The 17,895-nt window shown below is 49.9% G+C and overlaps 1 protein-coding gene across 1 annotated transcript; it reads right to left on the bottom strand.

Moving 5' to 3' along the window:
• Nucleotides 1-2,624: 2,624 nt before the first annotated feature.
• On the bottom strand, nucleotides 2,625-4,660 carry LOC135328158 (interferon-inducible GTPase 5-like). Its single transcript, XM_064510518.1, has 2 exons — nucleotides 4,485-4,660; nucleotides 2,625-4,384 (listed from the first exon to the last, which is right to left on the bottom strand). The coding sequence occupies exons 1-2, from the start codon at nucleotides 4,658-4,660 to the stop codon at nucleotides 3,358-3,360; spliced, it is 1,203 nt and encodes a 400-aa protein (XP_064366588.1). The 3' UTR covers nucleotides 2,625-3,357.
• Between the last annotated feature and the right edge of the window lie 13,235 nt (nucleotides 4,661-17,895).

Below are 17,895 nucleotides of genomic sequence, written 5' to 3'. Positions count from 1 at the left end.
GAGAGATAATACCAGGCCGTAGGTTGCCCCTGCCTCAGTAGAAGTAGGGTGATTCCTAGGGCTGCTACCATGGCATCAGATCTGGAAAGCGGGGTGATGGCCTTGGTCCCTAGGCAGGGCCTGCTGAGAATTAGTGGGGTAAGAAGGCAAGGATATCCCAAGACACTGAACTGGAAGATATCACTCACTTGGCATCTGGAACCAGATCATGGTGAAGTGCAGCATCAGCTTTTGTCGGGAGTGATTTCACCCAGAGGTATTTGGAGGATATTTCCTTCATTCCAAATAATTCAATTAGCTCAGTTCAGAGAGTAATTTGTTCAAATTTTAGAAACTCTTTGGGAGATGAAAAGCTCTTTCTACAATTTACTAATAAAAACAAGTCATGAGAGGATAAGACCTACTAATTCTAAAATCTTAACAGGTTTGCTAATGAGAAACAACAGTACAATTTGCTGTCTATAGATAAAGTTGGCTTCATCTAAGGGAGATCTACTAAAGTAATAAAAGTTCTGTCTTTGTTTATTTAAAGGCAGTTTTGTTTTCCATCTACACAGAGTTTGACTAAAATTGCAAATAAATTTCCTAACAAAAGGGAAAGAATCATTCATCATTTTTCTAGAAGTCTTTGCCAATCCACTTCCAATTTTGAAAGTTTTGTCTATCTGACTTCACCAGTTCCTAGGCCACAGGAGATCATGGGAGTTAGCTAACTGTATTGTATGATTGTAACTGGTATTTATAGCAACACCTGAAACAGGCATTTCTGTGTTAAGTGATTTTTAAAAGCATTTATGGGGTAGCTTTCATGTAGCTTGTATTTCTTGCAGCCTTAGAGGAAGCATGAGAAAATCTTCTAATTCCAGACATTAATTTTATCAGAGCTGCCCAAGTACATTTCCAAGACTCCTAAAATATCATCATCCCACTGGTGTGGGATTTTAAAGAAGAACACTTACAAAGATTTCCTTTCTCTGTCAAGAGCCCTAACTGATTAAAAACTAAATAAAAACAATGTCTTGAAATCACCTTTTCCACAATCTCCTAACCTGGTAGCCAAACATTCAGACCAATGCTCGCCACACACTCACTATCACCAGTATCTCCTTTCTTCTCACATCCTTCAAAAATTTTAATGCTTTCTTTATGTGGTGTTGGTTGTCAGAAAAGCACTTTTGCCTTGCGAATGGTGTCTTTTCTTTGTTTTGGCCAGGGGCACATGTTTTCCTGGACATTTGTTGGTTTATTCATGCTGAGGAGGTCTCACACATGTCAGGCAGTTCTGACAGTTTTAAGAAGTTGGTGTTTGATGAGGCTTTCATTACATGGCATTTGCTTCCCCCTGCTGTGAGGTTTCTCCTGTGCTAGGGTGAGGAAAGCAGTCCATAAAAAATAACAAAACCAATAGAGATTTTATCTACCTTTATTCCATTTATTGCAGAACTTAGAAGATGGATGCAATGAGATTGTCAAAATCAGCAGGGCTCCTGAAGTGTAAATGAGACGCAACAGACTTGTCAATCTGGGACAAAAAATTGTATCGCTGCAGATTTGAATTACAAGGTGTTGGCACTGAATGGAATGATACTACCCTTGTGGGAGAAGTGTGATCATCTATATTACACAGCCTGGATATTTCTACGGTGGTTAAAAAGGAAGAGTTTTTTTATCTTATCTGGGATTTTCAAAACTACTTGGTATTGGTGTAATTCAGCAACTTGAGTGCTTAGATAAAAGCTCTCACAAGGCCACTAGCAACTAAGTGACCGCATCGGCAATACCAGGGAAAGCAGGGATGGCCCAGGTAACAATGTCAGAAATGTCAAATTTGGGGATGGATGTATTGAAATGGGGGCCAGTGGGGAAGAAAGTAATCAGGGGCTGGTTGTTTATTTGGAAGGAGACCAGGGCGGAGAAAGGGACAGATGGAGGTGGATGGCAGATGAAGAGGCATGGGGAAATGGAGAGAAGAGGGACAAGAGGGGCAGGCAGGGTGCGAGTGAGCAGCTTGTCCATGAGCTTGTCTACTTGCACCCTATGCCTCAGTGCCTCAGTCTGTGCTATCTCCTCATGAAACCATATTTTCTGTGTGAGTTTGTTGTCTGCTCTGTGCGTGGGTGCATTGAGAAATCTCAGTACCAAGAGCAGGAGAAGGGCTGTGGGACACGGAAGCTGCAGGGCTGGGTGCCAGCGACAGTAGAGCCTGGACGCGCCCGTGTTCCTGGTCCAGGCATGGATATTAAAAGGACTTAGAGCCTGGGCTGATGCTCGAGTGAGCTATGAGCCTGGCGCGCTTGTGCACCCGATGGTGGGACTTTGGGAGCTCTATAGCAGGGCAGGGACCCCCAGGTCTTTCCCCCCTTTCCTCACTCTGAAACTGCCTCACTGTTTGAGGCCAGCGATCCTGTGAACGAGTGATGGGATGGGGAGGCAGGGTCATTGCCTGCCCCCGAAATACTGAAACATCCTGAGCTGGGGCAACTCCTTGTAGCAGGTGTGCCAAAATACCCTTGCCCCGCCCTGAAAAACCCAGAAAGGGGCCTGCCGTGACTGTTCTTGCAATATTAACTGTCTAATTAAAGGGTTATCATTAACCCACCATGAATTATTGCAGGGGGCAGGGGGAAGAAGGCAAGTAAGTAGTTTTATTGAAGAAAGTCTCATTAATGTGGTTAATATACCTCCAGGCGCCCTCTGGGTCTAGCATTCTTCACTGGGAGGAGGGTGATGGCAGGAGGTGCGCCCATCTCATGCTGGGGCAAAGTTAAACAAATGCTAATTAAAATATAACAACTACTGCTAGGAAAAACATGAATAATCATAACAAAGTGCAAATATGCTATGAAAATCACAGAAATACCAATGTCAAAATGGAATATTTGCATTAATGGTATTAAAAGAGATGAACAGTCATAAAAGCCAATACAAGAATAAAGCTAGAAATACCATTAAAAGGAACACTAAAATCATAATTCAAATATTAACATAAAGGCTATAGAAATAGTCATACAACAGTAGAAAGATAGTAGAACAATAATAATAGAAATATTAATAGAACAGAAAACAATAGAAAAACATTGGCAGAAAATATTAATAGAAATATAAATACAATAATATGAAAATGAAAAAATTGTGATAAGTGAGACATATTCATAAAGATATATTATAAATATTAATAAAAGGAAACTTGAATATTAGCTTCAGCAGTTCACCCCACTCCCCGGCACCACCAGAGCACCCCGCAGCACTTCCAGACAGCAAAGCATTGGCCACCCGTGCAGAATGCAGATGGCCGGACTCAGCCCCTCTCCCCGCTGCTCTTGGGAGCTCCCCACATTCCTTTCACACACTTTGTGCTCAGCTCCCCTTTGGGCTATTCTGACTCGTCCCCTCTAAAGCCCGCTGCAGAATACGTTCGGCATTAGCAGCAGCATCAGACAGGAAATTCCTCAACAGAAAGAACATGCTGAAGAAAGCAATTGCTGCCGACAACAGACAGCCTATCACAGCCCCCACTATGGGGATGGATTTTAACACAAGCAGTGGATATTGCACAGCACCCCCAAAGCTTTTGGTCAACAGCTTAATTACAAGATCCTTGGATATTTCGTGGTGCAGGGGGGACCTCATGACAGCCTTCAGCTCCTCAACAGGCTTGTTCACCTGCTCTGCAAGTTTCTGGAGGGAGTCCTCAGCCAGGCCAAAGGTCCAGCAGTACTCTTGCAGGGATGTCACCAGGATTGCAGTATCAACAGCGGTAGAGAGACCAGGGATGGGAACAGCAGATGCTCTACATGACGCAAGGCTTTTCAGCCAGACATACTTCATCAGCTCCTCCTTCTTCTTTCTCAGCACCTCCTTTGAAGTGTTGGCCAGGGACCGTAGGAAGCCGAGTTTCTTCTGGCTTGGCAGATCATCCAGGAAGGTCCACAACAGTCTGGGACCATCGTACTTCCTGCCAAAACCATCCCTGCAGACAAGAAAGACTTGAAGGGAGCTTATGCCCAGCTCTGCCAGCTTCCTTTCACAGTCCTGACGGATCCTATCCAGGACTGCCATCTCATCATAGCGCTGTGACCGGGTCGCAGTAGCTTTCTTCCCTTTGGCCTTCAGGACTCCCTCCTCATCGTAGAGTCTTTGCTCATTGCTCACATCCTGATCCACCTTGGAGCGCACAAAGTAGAAATGCTTCCCCCGAGCCTGAATTGCCTCTGCCAGAATCACAGCATTGCATGTGAAGCGGCTGGAGGAGATGATGATGAAGAAGTCATAGCGGTCGAACTGCACCTGCTGCAGGTAGGTGTCTGGTCTGAAATTGGGTGCCCCAATGCCAGGCAGGTCCCAGAAAGTCACGTGGGAGTCCTGGGGGCAAGGATAAGGGGCACTGCACCGTTGTCTCTGTCACTCCAACCTCAGCTGCACCCTGCTCATGGTCCTGCAGGCCACGCACGGCATTGATGAAAGACGATTTCCCGGAGCCTGACTCTCCTGTTACAGCAATGTGGAGCTGGATCTTTTCTTCATTAGCCAGGATCTCCTGGGCTTTTGTAGCTGCTGCTGTGAGGTCTCCTTTCTCTATTGCAGCCCTTATCTCATTCATGTCTCCTTTAGAAATATGGGGAAGTGCCTCCGCCTCCAAGTCTGTGTCAGCGCTGGCCATGGCGGCTGCAGTGAGTGGGTGTCCGGTCAGCCTGGAAGAAGAGCAGAGGCTTTCTCTTTGCATTTGCAGCAGCAGAAAGAGGAACTGAGCACAAGGCGTGAGCCCCAGGCAGAGCGTGGGCACCAAAGCAGCCTGTCCAGCATCCCTGCTCCCCCCCGTGCCAGCCACGGTGAAGCCCAGCCAAGCCTGGGGTACAAGGAAGGACCCTGAGGCTGTGCATGTGTGGCGGACAGATGAGTGAACTTTTGCCTTAAACATTTCTTGGTACATAAGGTGCAAGCAAACCATAACCCCGTACAAGACATCTGTTCCCGGCGGAAACAGGACTAAGCTGCTGCGACCCCCGAAATGGTCTCCCTGCAACCATTCAGGACACACCGAGCCTGCACTGAACCACACCATGATCCGGCAGAGACTTTGGGACCTGGACTGTAAATTATTGCCGCTTAGCACAACTTCTATAAAACTTGCTTAGCATGAGTAGCTAAATTTGCTGAAGCCTTAGGCTGCACTCCTAGTTCAGTAAGAAAGGGCCCCAGAGCTGGTGCAGGCTGATAAGATAGGGGAGCTACAAGCAGTTTGCATTCCTATGCTTTACACTCCGGGAGGAAGGATGTCAAGGCTTTGAAATAAGGCCTGCTTGGGCGCCAGGACCCTGGGGAGCAGGGCCTCCTCTCCCTGCTGAAACAATGCTGATTAGGGGGCGGTCTGGACTATCTCGAGGTCCAGATTATATTCCCTTTGTCTGGACCTTGGGAGACAACACCTACAGTCACTGCTGTGGAAGTACTACTTTGTCAGGGCCTTGAGAGAGAAGGGCAGGACCCGAAGAATGAAAACACATCTGTCAGCAGAAACCGCAACAGCAAACAGCCTACCTAGGGACAGTGATGAGACCCAATAAGGAGCAGGAGACCCCAGACCCAAATATTACTGTTGGTCCAAACTACTGCATGAAGGGTGGAGAGCTTAGATTGGAAAGTATAATTGCCCAGGGATTTCTTTGTTCAGGGTCCCTCTTCGGAGGCACCCAGCCTGAGCGGTAATTCGAACGGAGTCAGCAGAACATCATCGGACTCGGAGTGGTGGTAGCTAGCTGCTTCTCTCCTTTTCCAGCTTTCTCTTTTTCCCCTTACCCTTCTTCCCCTCTTCCCTTCGCCTCCCCTTTGCCTTTCCCCACCTGTGTGGCGGACAGATGAGTGAACTTTTGCCTTGAACATTTCTTGGTACATAAGATGCAAGCGAACCATAACCCCGAACAAGCCATCTGTTCCCAGCGGAAACAGGACTGAGCTGCTGCGACCCCTGAAAAGGTCTCCCTGCGACCACCCGGGACACACCGAGCCTGCACTGAATGAGACCGCAATCGGGCAGAGACTCTGGGATCTGGACTGTAAATTATTGTCCGTTTTTAGCACAACTTCTATAAAACCTGCTTGGCATGAGTGGCTAAATTTGCTGAAGCCTTAGGCCGCACTCCCTAGTACAGTGAGAAAGGGCCCAGAGCTGCTGCAGGCGGGAATGATAAGGGAGTTACCAGCAATTTGCATTTCTTTGTTCGCCCGCCCCCCCATCTCTTTCTCACTCCCTCTCTCGGCCCTCGCTCCTCGTCCCTCGTCGGAGGCACCCAGCTTGAGCTGTGATTCGAGCGGAGTCAGCGGAACATCATCGGCCTCGGAGTGGTGGTAGCTAGCTTCCTCTCTCCTTTTCCAACTTTTCTCTGTCTTTTCCCCTTACCCTTGTTCCCTTTTTTCCCTTCGCCTCCCCCCCCCCCCCAACGCCTTTTCTCCCCACTTCGTGGAAAATAAAGGTAAAAGGTTGTACGATATTTGACCGGTTTCAGCGTCTTAATCTCGTCCTTGGGATCGTAACGAAACCCTCCCGATACTGGATCGGGACATCTAATTGGCGTCACGGACAGGATCCCTTGAGACGAGAGTGTCGTACAACCTTATGGTGTGCTGAGCGAGTGTGTGTGAACGAGACGTACGAACAAGTACGAAGCGAGTGCGGAGTTCCGATCCGCGGTTCCGCTCTCCCGCGAGGGAAGCGGCCGGAGACGAACGAAGCGTAAGGAAGGAGTGAATGGTGAGATTTTTAGTATACTGGTTTGTGGTTTGGCTTCCTGAGGGCATATAGGGGAAAACTGGATTTTAAGGTGTGACCCCCTCAGGACGATATCCCCTTTGTAGGACATTTTTGTACTAGTATACGGTTTGGCCTCCTGAGGGTGTATAGGGGAAACTTGGATTTTAAGGTGTGACCCCCTCAGGATGATATCCCCTTTGTAGGACATTTTTTGTAGTAGCTTACGGTTTGGCCTCCCGGGAGCGTATAGGGGAAACTTGGACTCCTTTAAGGTCTGGCCCTCCCGGGACGAAATCCCCTTTGTAGGATATGGCTGCCCAGAAGGCAGGCGATTTTTGTGAGGAAATCGAGAAATTATATGACCTTTTGGAAGTACACCGTTCTCGTCCCTCGCCCCCGGGACGAGACTGGGCACGGGACCATTGGTTCCAATTGCAAAGTGTAGTGGACCGAATAGCGGTCTTGCAAAAAGAAGCTAAAGTTAAGAGAGGAAAAGGGAAAGCTATTGTTTGCGCTGTGCTAGGAGCGTGCCTAGCAGCTGCGGTGGAGGACAGGCAGCGGGCACCTTGTCAGGCAGAGGCCGTGGTTGCCGCGCTGCAAGCGGCGCTAACGCCGCTGCAAGAACAATTACGGGAAACCAAGCGGGCACTGGAGGAAGAGAAGCACCAAAATCTGATACTGAAAGAGGAGCTAAGAAACCAGCTCCTGAGGGAGGCAGACACCCTCACCAAAACTGAGGTGCTGCTCGAGGGACAAGGGGTACACCAATTTTACCCCCAAAGGGACCTAAAAAGATTAAAGGAGGCCGTAGACGGCCCACCCCATATGTGCCCACTAGTCAAAACGGAATATGTATACGAGGATGACAGCGACAACCGCCCCCAGGTTGTTACCAAAGAAATCCCTTTCACAGCTACCGAACTGGCCAAGCTGCGAAAGGATTTTGCCAAAACGGCTAGGGAATCCGAAACCGAATACGTGTGGAGGGTATCCCTGTCGGGGGGGGACGGGATCCTGCTATCTGAAAAGGAGGCAGAGGGATATTGGGGCCCGGGCGTGTTCCTCACAACCGGCGATCGCCGAGCCCCGTGGTCCCTGACTCAGAGGGCCACGTATTGGGCGGGGGGGCTGAACCCTTTGGAAAGGGGGGATCCCCTAGCTATAACAGGTTCCGTCGATCAGTTGCTGGAAAGTGTACAAAAGGCAGCTTGTCTGCAAATGATGTACGATCGGGAACTCAAGCCGAACTTGAGCTCTCCGATGTTATTGCCAGTAGATCCCGAGCGGATGACTCCCCTAATACGGGGACTTCCTGATTCCCTGAAACCTATTGGGATTCAATTGCAGGGGAGAATCCAAAATGTGCCCTGCGAGGAGAGAATCGCGGCTGCCCTGGAGGGGATGGTAACCCCCGAGCATGGTCGGCTAGGGAAAAAGGTGTGGACCTGGGGGGAGATAGCCCAGGAATTGATTAATTATGAGAGAAAATACGGGCCAGTCAGCTGGATTTACCAAAGGGTAGAAACTAGGGCTGTGCGGGCGGCAGAGCCAGCAAACAAGCCGCTGGCATTTTCTGGGAGGAGCCCAGACTTAGCCAGAAGAGAAAGATCCCTGACCCAGCAGGGACTATGGCAATTGGGGCTGCAAAAAGGCGTGCCCCGAGACTTGATGGACGGGCTCCCGACCAAAAAACTAGAGCTTCTGGTGCGAAGGTGGTCCGGACAGGGACCCCCGCCCAGACCGAAACAACCCCCCGCACCGGCGTTAAACGTGGGGGAGGAGTTCAAGGAGGACAAAAGGGTGGCGGGAAAACTGGCTCCTCCGCCCCCTCAGGGTGTGGGGGGAGGCGGAGGGCGGATGTTTATAAGACAGCTCACCTGCAATAACAAAGGAGACTTGTTAATCACCCTAGCGGTGGGGCCGAAGAGAAGGCCTGTAACTTTTTTAATTGACACAGGGGCCCAAATTACAGCGCTAACACGGAGTGAGGCGGAACGGTGTGGCATCTCGGTCCCCTCCAAACACCTAATAGTTTTAAGTGCTCTGGGGAAGACCCAGACTGTGCCCATGACCCCGGTAACATTGTGGTTCCCAGGGGAAGAGAGTCCTGTGCACACCATGGTGGCTGTGGGGCCTTTTCAAATGAACCTCTTAGGCATAGACGTCCTGAAGGGGAAACAGTGGCGGGATTCCCAGGGGAATTCGTGGTCTTTCGGCGTTCCTCAGGTCAGAAGACTGACCGGAGATTTCGGTGTGGCAGTGCGCTCGCTGCAAGCGACGCCTCCCCTCCCCCCTTCCCGGCTGACTAATGTAAAACCCTATCCGTTACCTTTGGGAGCCAGAGAGGGAATTAGCCCAGTATTGGAGGACCTGAAAAAACAGGGAGTTGTGATCCCAGCACAGTCCCCCTTCAATTCCCCTGTATGGCCAGTTCGAAAACCAAATAAGTGGAGACTAACTGTAGACTATTAAATAACAATACAGGCCCATTGATGGCAGCTGTGCCAAACATTGCTGAATTAATAGCGACTATCCAGGAGCAGTCCCACCCTGTGATGGCAACAATCGATGTCAAAGACATGTTTTTTATGGTCCCTTTGCAGCCTGAGGACCAAGAGCGTTTTGCCTTCACGTGGGAGGGACAGCAATACACGTTCACCCGACTGCCTCAGGGGTACAAGCACTCCCCTACACTAGCCCATCATGCGCTAGCACAAGAGCTTGAAACTGTCCCCATATGTGCTTGTGGGAGGGAGCCGGGTAGAGGACGTTGAGAAAACGCAGTGCGACATTATTGCCCACCTAGAGCGGATAGGGCTGACAATTCCGCCCGAAAAGATCCAAACTCCCTCCAGCGAGGTAAAATTTCTGGGAATTTGGTGGAGGGGAGGGATGACCTGCATTCCCCCGGATAGCCTGTCCTCGTTGGACTCAGTTAAAATGCTGGAGTCCGAAAGGGACTTGCAACATGCTCTAGGGCTGCTTATGTTTTGGAGGAAGCACACTCCTGACTTTTCAATTGTTGTCAGGCCATTATATGACTTACTACAGAAAAGGGCTCACTGGGAGCGGACCTCGGTCCACGATGAGGCGTTGCAGCTGCTGGTTTTTGAGGCAAACGCCTACCAAGCTTTGGGGCCAGTCCACCCCACCAACCCTATCCAGATCGAATGGGGATTTGCCCAGACTGGGCTCTTTATCTACCTATGGGAGAAGGGGCTGTTTGTAGTCAGCCTTGCTGTAAGGGAGGCTGAACGAGCTATTCGAAAGCAAACCATAGTTCTCCGAGGTCCGTTTAAGGTGACCAAAGCAGTCCTGGCAGGGACCTCGCCCCCTGACAGGGTGGCTCAGAGAGCCTCTGTACGAAAATGGTATGCACAAATAAAGCATTATTGTAAAATCTTCTCCGTAACAGAGGGAGCCACTAAAGCATTAAATATACAAGATGAGGCAGACTTGAATAAAGAAACCCCCCAACTTCCCTCTGTAATTCAAGTAGCTCCCACATTTTCCGATCAGATCCTAAATGCATGGTTCACAGATGCTTCCTCAAAGTGGGAAGGGAAAACCTGGAGATACCGGGCTGTGGCGCTCCAAGTGGGGACTAAGGAGCAGATCATTACAGAGGGAAAGGGCAGTGCGCAGGTGGGAGAGCTGGCTGCAGTGTGGAGCGTATCCCAATGCAAAAGCCAGGCTACTTCCCCTGTACACACCTACACGGACTCACATATGGTGTTCAAAGGCTGCCTGAAATGGCTTCCTTTTTGGGAGCAAAATGCCTGGGAGGTTAATAGAATAATAAATATATTCGGAGAGCAAAAGATGCAAGTGGGAAAACCTACAAGATTCACACAAAATGGATTATTCCCTCCTCCTGACCCGAGGAGCGAGTTTGTTCTTATTTATGTTTTCAAAGGTGGTGGTCTGACCAAGATGCATCTACTGCTCTGGACCATCCAGATTCAAGGATGCATCCATGAGGGCGACGAACGACCACTCCCTCTACCTTCCCCCAACCCATTTAATCCCTTCGAGAACAACGAGTTCGTGTTGCTGGCAAAAGCAGTAAGCCAAACTTTCAATTTAAGCCACTGCTGGGTGTGCAGAGGACCGATAGGGTTATCAAGCTGGCCATGGATGTCCACACCCCTCACCCCAGACCAGATCGTAAGCAATTACAGTGAAACCGAGGATGACACGTGGAACGACGGTGGGACCTGGCCAATTCAGTTCCCAGCCATGGGCCAATATTGTTTAAATTGTACCCAGGAGGGAGGGATTGAAGTGGGGGAAAGTCAATGGACACTCACTTGTAAACTGCTCGATAAAGACAGGAATCTCCAGCTATGGACGTGGCTCAATGAAATGGGGCACAATTGGGGACTTGGGGGATACTGGTCAAACAAAAATGAAACTGTAACTCACCAACGACCCAATTATCCCCCTTACAAGCAAACCTGCGAATGGGAAGACACTTCTGGGGCTTGGTATTGTACCGGCCGAATAGGTGATGGGGCAACCACATTTTTCAGCCCTCTGGGTGACAGAGACACAACTTACTTTCAATTCCCACCAGGGATAAACGGGCCATTTGCTCAGGGCATTGGAGCTAAGAAGGGGCATTATTGGATCTGTGGACACACAGCATATAAATTTTTACCCGCGGGGTGGTCGGGAATTTGTTACATAGGGATTATCAGACCACTGTTTTTCCTTTTACCAGAAACAGGCGGACCTCGGTTAGGCATAAAGGTATATGATAACCTCGGGGACAGAAGGGTTGCCCGTAAGACGCGATCCATTAAGGTAGATTTGGGTGGGATGCAAAAATGGGGAAATGAGTGGCCTCCTGAACAAATAATTCAACATTATGGGCCTGCAACCTGGAATCCTAATGAACTAATATCGGGGGTGAGAGAACCAATTTACAACCTAAAAGTGGCTCTAGAAATTATTACCAACAAAACCGCTGATGCAATAGATCTTTTAACTCTCCAGTCCCAACAGATGCGCACGGCAATCCTTCAGCACCGCATGGTTTTAGACTATCTGTTAGCTGAAGAGGGAGGGGTGTGTGGGAAATTAAATATTTCCAACTGTTGTTTAGAAATAGATGATGTAGGCAAGGCAGTTCTCCAGTTAACCAAAGATATCAGAAAAATAGCCCACGTCCCTGTCCAAACCTGGAACAGCTGGAGTGGCGATTTGTGGTCCTGGTTACCGGGGGCACTGTGGGTGAAACAGTTAATATTGTATTTGTCATGCGTGGTTGCCGCTTTGATGTTCTTACCTTGTATAATTCCTTGCTTTGTTCAATTAATCCGACATGTTGTGTCAAATATGCAATTTGTTCCGACCACCTCACCTGACGGCATAAAGAAAATCCGTGCCATCCATCGGCCACGGCCAACCACAGTACCCATCATTTAAAACCCACTCCCAGTTTATCCTGAAGGAGGCAACTGCATATTAACATCCACAACGCATTTGCTGTTTTATACTTGTTGTAACAATCACTTACCTCGTTATCTCAGTTTTGATTTTTGTTCTATGAAGTTAAAGAATTAGCTTGCATTGAGCAAGACCTCTGTTTAATCGCTGTTAAGTACCTTTCCTTTTACTCTTCCCACAACTTGTTCCCTGCGTGCTTCTATCTTTTCTATATTTCCTACTGGTCTCTCTCTCTCTCTGTCTCATATTATCACCATGGACGAAGGCTATGAAGACTTCAGGAAGGAGACGTACCAATCAATGTTTAAGTCACGGGGTGGTGTGGCGGACAGATGAGTGAACTTTTGCCTTGAACATTTCTTGGTACATAAGATGCAAGCGAACCATAACCCCGAACAAGCCATCTGTTCCCAGCGGAAACAGGACTGAGCTGCTGCGACCCCTGAAAAGGTCTCCCTGCGACCACCCGGGACACACCGAGCCTGCACTGAATGAGACCGCAATCGGGCAGAGACTCTGGGATCTGGACTGTAAATTATTGTCCGTTTTTAGCACAACTTCTATAAAACCTGCTTGGCATGAGTGGCTAAATTTGCTGAAGCCTTAGGCCGCACTCCCTAGTACAGTGAGAAAGGGCCCAGAGCTGCTGCAGGCAGGAATGATAAGGGAGTTACCAGCAATTTGCATTCCTCTGCACTGCTGAAACAGTGCTAATTGCTGAAGTTATCACCTTCTTTGTCAGGACCTTGAGAGCTAATGGCTGGACCTAAGAATGGAGACACACCTGTCAGCAGAAACGGCAACAGTAAACGGCCTACCTAGGGACAGTGATGAGACCCAATAAGGAGCAGGAGACCCCAGACCCAAATATTACTATTGGTCTGAACTAGCACGTGAGGGGTGGGAAAACTTAATTTGAAAAAGCTATAGTTGCCGAGGGATTTCTTTGTTCGCCCCCCCCCCCCCAATCTCTTTCTCACTCCCTCTCTCGGCCCTCGCTCCTCGTCCCTCGTCGGAGGCACCCAGCTTGAGCTGTGATTCGAGCGGAGTCAGCGGAACATCATCGGCCTCGGAGTGGTGGTAGCTAGCTTCCTCTCTCCTTTTCCAACTTTTCTCTGTCTTTTCCCCTTACCCTTGTTCCCTTTTTTCCCTTCGCCTCCCCCCCCCCACACGCCTTTTCTCCCCACTTTGTGGAAAATAAAGGTAAAAGGTTGTACGATATTTGACTGGTTTTAGCGTCTTAATCTCGTCCTTGGGATCGTAACGAAACCCTCCCGATACTGGATCGGGACATCTAATTGGCGTCACGGACAGGATCCCTTGAGACGAGAGTGTCGTACAACCTTATGGTGTGCTGAGCGAGTGTGTGTGAACGAGACGTACGAACAAGTACGAAGCGAGTGCGGAGTTCCGATCCGCGGTTCCGCTCTCCCGCGAGGGAAGCGGCCGGAGACGAACGAAGCGTAAGGAAGGAGTGAATGGTGAGATTTTTAGTATACTGGTTTGTGGTTTGGCTTCCTGAGGGCGTATAGGGGAAAACTGGATTTTAAGGTGTGACCCCCTCAGGACGATATCCCCTTTGTAGGACATTTTTGTACTAGTATACGGTTTGGCCTCCTGAGGGTGTATAGGGGAAACTTGGATTTTAAGGTGTGACCCCCTCAGGATGATATCCCCTTTGTAGGACATTTTTTGTAGTAGCTTACGGTTTGGCCTCCCGGGAGCGTATAGGGGAAACTTGGACTCCTTTAAGGTCTGGCCCTCCCGGGACGAAATCCCCTTTGTAGGATATGGCTGCCCAGAAGGCAGGCGATTTTTGTGAGGAAATCGAGAAATTATATGACCTTTTGGAAGTACACCGTTCTCGTCCCTCGCCCCCGGGACGAGACTGGGCACGGGACCATTGGTTCCAATTGCAAAGTGTAGTGGACCGAATAGCGGTCTTGCAAAAAGAAGCTAAAGTTAAGAGAGGAAAAGGGAAAGCTATTGTTTGCGCTGTGCTAGGAGCGTGCCTAGCAGCTGCGGTGGAGGACAGGCAGCGGGCACCTTGTCAGGCAGAGGCCGTGGTTGCCGCGCTGCAAGCGGCGCTAACGCCGCTGCAAGAACAATTACGGGAAACCAAGCGGGCACTGGAGGAAGAGAAGCACCAAAATCTGATACTGAAAGAGGAGCTAAGAAACCAGCTCCTGAGGGAGGCAGACACCCTCACCAAAACTGAGGTGCTGCTCGAGGGACAAGGGGTACACCAATTTTACCCCCAAAGGGACCTAAAAAGATTAAAGGAGGCCGTAGACGGCCCACCCCATATGTGCCCACTAGTCAAAACGGAATATGTATACGAGGATGACAGCGACAACCGCCCCCAGGTTGTTACCAAAGAAATCCCTTTCACAGCTACCGAACTGGCCAAGCTGCGAAAGGATTTTGCCAAAACGGCTAGGGAATCCGAAACCGAATACGTGTGGAGGGTATCCCTGTCGGGGGGGGACGGGATCCTGCTATCTGAAAAGGAGGCAGAGGGATATTGGGGCCCGGGCGTGTTCCTCACAACCGGCGATCGCCGAGCCCCGTGGTCCCTGACTCAGAGGGCCACGTATTGGGCGGGGGGGCTGAACCCTTTGGAAAGGGGGGATCCCCTAGCTATAACAGGTTCCGTCGATCAGTTGCTGGAAAGTGTACAAAAGGCAGCTTGTCTGCAAATGATGTACGATCGGGAACTCAAGCCGAACTTGAGCTCTCCGATGTTATTGCCAGTAGATCCCGAGCGGATGACTCCCCTAATACGGGGACTTCCTGATTCCCTGAAACCTATTGGGATTCAATTGCAGGGGAGAATCCAAAATGTGCCCTGCGAGGAGAGAATCGCGGCTGCCCTGGAGGGGATGGTAACCCCCGAGCATGGTCGGCTAGGGAAAAAGGTGTGGACCTGGGGGGAGATAGCCCAGGAATTGATTAATTATGAGAGAAAATACGGGCCAGTCAGCTGGATTTACCAAAGGGTAGAAACTAGGGCTGTGCGGGCGGCAGAGCCAGCAAACAAGCCGCTGGCATTTTCTGGGAGGAGCCCAGACTTAGCCAGAAGAGAAAGATCCCTGACCCAGCAGGGACTATGGCAATTGGGGCTGCAAAAAGGCGTGCCCCGAGACTTGATGGACGGGCTCCCGACCAAAAAACTAGAGCTTCTGGTGCGAAGGTGGTCCGGACAGGGACCCCCGCCCAGACCGAAACAACCCCCCGCACCGGCGTTAAACGTGGGGGAGGAGTTCAAGGAGGACAAAAGGGTGGCGGGAAAACTGGCTCCTCCGCCCCCTCAGGGTGTGGGGGGAGGCGGAGGGCGGATGTTTATAAGACAGCTCACCTGCAATAACAAAGGAGACTTGTTAATCACCCTAGCGGTGGGGCCGAAGAGAAGGCCTGTAACTTTTTTAATTGACACAGGGGCCCAAATTACAGCGCTAACACGGAGTGAGGCGGAACGGTGTGGCATCTCGGTCCCCTCCAAACACCTAATAGTTTTAAGTGCTCTGGGGAAGACCCAGACTGTGCCCATGACCCCGGTAACATTGTGGTTCCCAGGGGAAGAGAGTCCTGTGCACACCATGGTGGCTGTGGGGCCTTTTCAAATGAACCTCTTAGGCATAGACGTCCTGAAGGGGAAACAGTGGCGGGATTCCCAGGGGAATTCGTGGTCTTTCGGCGTTCCTCAGGTCAGAAGACTGACCGGAGATTTCGGTGTGGCAGTGCGCTCGCTGCAAGCGACGCCTCCCCTCCCCCCTTCCCGGCTGACTAATGTAAAACCCTATCCGTTACCTTTGGGAGCCAGAGAGGGAATTAGCCCAGTATTGGAGGACCTGAAAAAACAGGGAGTTGTGATCCCAGCACAGTCCCCCTTCAATTCCCCTGTATGGCCAGTTCGAAAACCAAATAAGTGGAGACTAACTGTAGACTATTAAATAACAATACAGGCCCATTGATGGCAGCTGTGCCAAACATTGCTGAATTAATAGCGACTATCCAGGAGCAGTCCCACCCTGTGATGGCAACAATCGATGTCAAAGACATGTTTTTTATGGTCCCTTTGCAGCCTGAGGACCAAGAGCGTTTTGCCTTCACGTGGGAGGGACAGCAATACACGTTCACCCGACTGCCTCAGGGGTACAAGCACTCCCCTACACTAGCCCATCATGCGCTAGCACAAGAGCTTGAAACTGTCCCCATATGTGCTTGTGGGAGGGAGCCGGGTAGAGGACGTTGAGAAAACGCAGTGCGACATTATTGCCCACCTAGAGCGGATAGGGCTGACAATTCCGCCCGAAAAGATCCAAACTCCCTCCAGCGAGGTAAAATTTCTGGGAATTTGGTGGAGGGGAGGGATGACCTGCATTCCCCCGGATAGCCTGTCCTCGTTGGACTCAGTTAAAATGCTGGAGTCCGAAAGGGACTTGCAACATGCTCTAGGGCTGCTTATGTTTTGGAGGAAGCACACTCCTGACTTTTCAATTGTTGTCAGGCCATTATATGACTTACTACAGAAAAGGGCTCACTGGGAGCGGACCTCGGTCCACGATGAGGCGTTGCAGCTGCTGGTTTTTGAGGCAAACGCCTACCAAGCTTTGGGGCCAGTCCACCCCACCAACCCTATCCAGATCGAATGGGGATTTGCCCAGACTGGGCTCTTTATCTACCTATGGGAGAAGGGGCTGTTTGTAGTCAGCCTTGCTGTAAGGGAGGCTGAACGAGCTATTCGAAAGCAAACCATAGTTCTCCGAGGTCCGTTTAAGGTGACCAAAGCAGTCCTGGCAGGGACCTCGCCCCCTGACAGGGTGGCTCAGAGAGCCTCTGTACGAAAATGGTATGCACAAATAAAGCATTATTGTAAAATCTTCTCCGTAACAGAGGGAGCCACTAAAGCATTAAATATACAAGATGAGGCAGACTTGAATAAAGAAACCCCCCAACTTCCCTCTGTAATTCAAGTAGCTCCCACATTTTCCGATCAGATCCTAAATGCATGGTTCACAGATGCTTCCTCAAAGTGGGAAGGGAAAACCTGGAGATACCGGGCTGTGGCGCTCCAAGTGGGGACTAAGGAGCAGATCATTACAGAGGGAAAGGGCAGTGCGCAGGTGGGAGAGCTGGCTGCAGTGTGGAGCGTATCCCAATGCAAAAGCCAGGCTACTTCCCCTGTACACACCTACACGGACTCACATATGGTGTTCAAAGGCTGCCTGAAATGGCTTCCTTTTTGGGAGCAAAATGCCTGGGAGGTTAATAGAATAATAAATATATTCGGAGAGCAAAAGATGCAAGTGGGAAAACCTACAAGATTCACACAAAATGGATTATTCCCTCCTCCTGACCCGAGGAGCGAGTTTGTTCTTATTTATGTTTTCAAAGGTGGTGGTCTGACCAAGATGCATCTACTGCTCTGGACCATCCAGATTCAAGGATGCATCCATGAGGGCGACGAACGACCACTCCCTCTACCTTCCCCCAACCCATTTAATCCCTTCGAGAACAACGAGTTCGTGTTGCTGGCAAAAGCAGTAAGCCAAACTTTCAATTTAAGCCACTGCTGGGTGTGCAGAGGACCGATAGGGTTATCAAGCTGGCCATGGATGTCCACACCCCTCACCCCAGACCAGATCGTAAGCAATTACAGTGAAACCGAGGATGACACGTGGAACGACGGTGGG

Source organism: Dromaius novaehollandiae, chromosome 4 (assembly GCF_036370855.1).
Source record: "Dromaius novaehollandiae isolate bDroNov1 chromosome 4, bDroNov1.hap1, whole genome shotgun sequence".
NCBI lineage: Eukaryota > Metazoa > Chordata > Aves > Casuariiformes > Dromaiidae > Dromaius > Dromaius novaehollandiae.
Note: the sequence above shows the minus strand (reverse complement) of the source record. Positions and strands in the feature narration are given on the sequence as shown.

Excerpts from the sequence above, each read along its gene's own strand:
- LOC135328158 (XM_064510518.1), bottom strand. The coding sequence starts at position 4,660 with ATGGCCAGCGCTGACACAGACTTGGAGGCGGAGGCACTTCCCCATATT. Across the intron at positions 4,385-4,484 it reads CACATTGCTGTAACAGGAGA|TGCCCCTTATCCTTGCCCCC; the intron begins GTCAGGCTCCGG and ends ACAACGGTGCAG.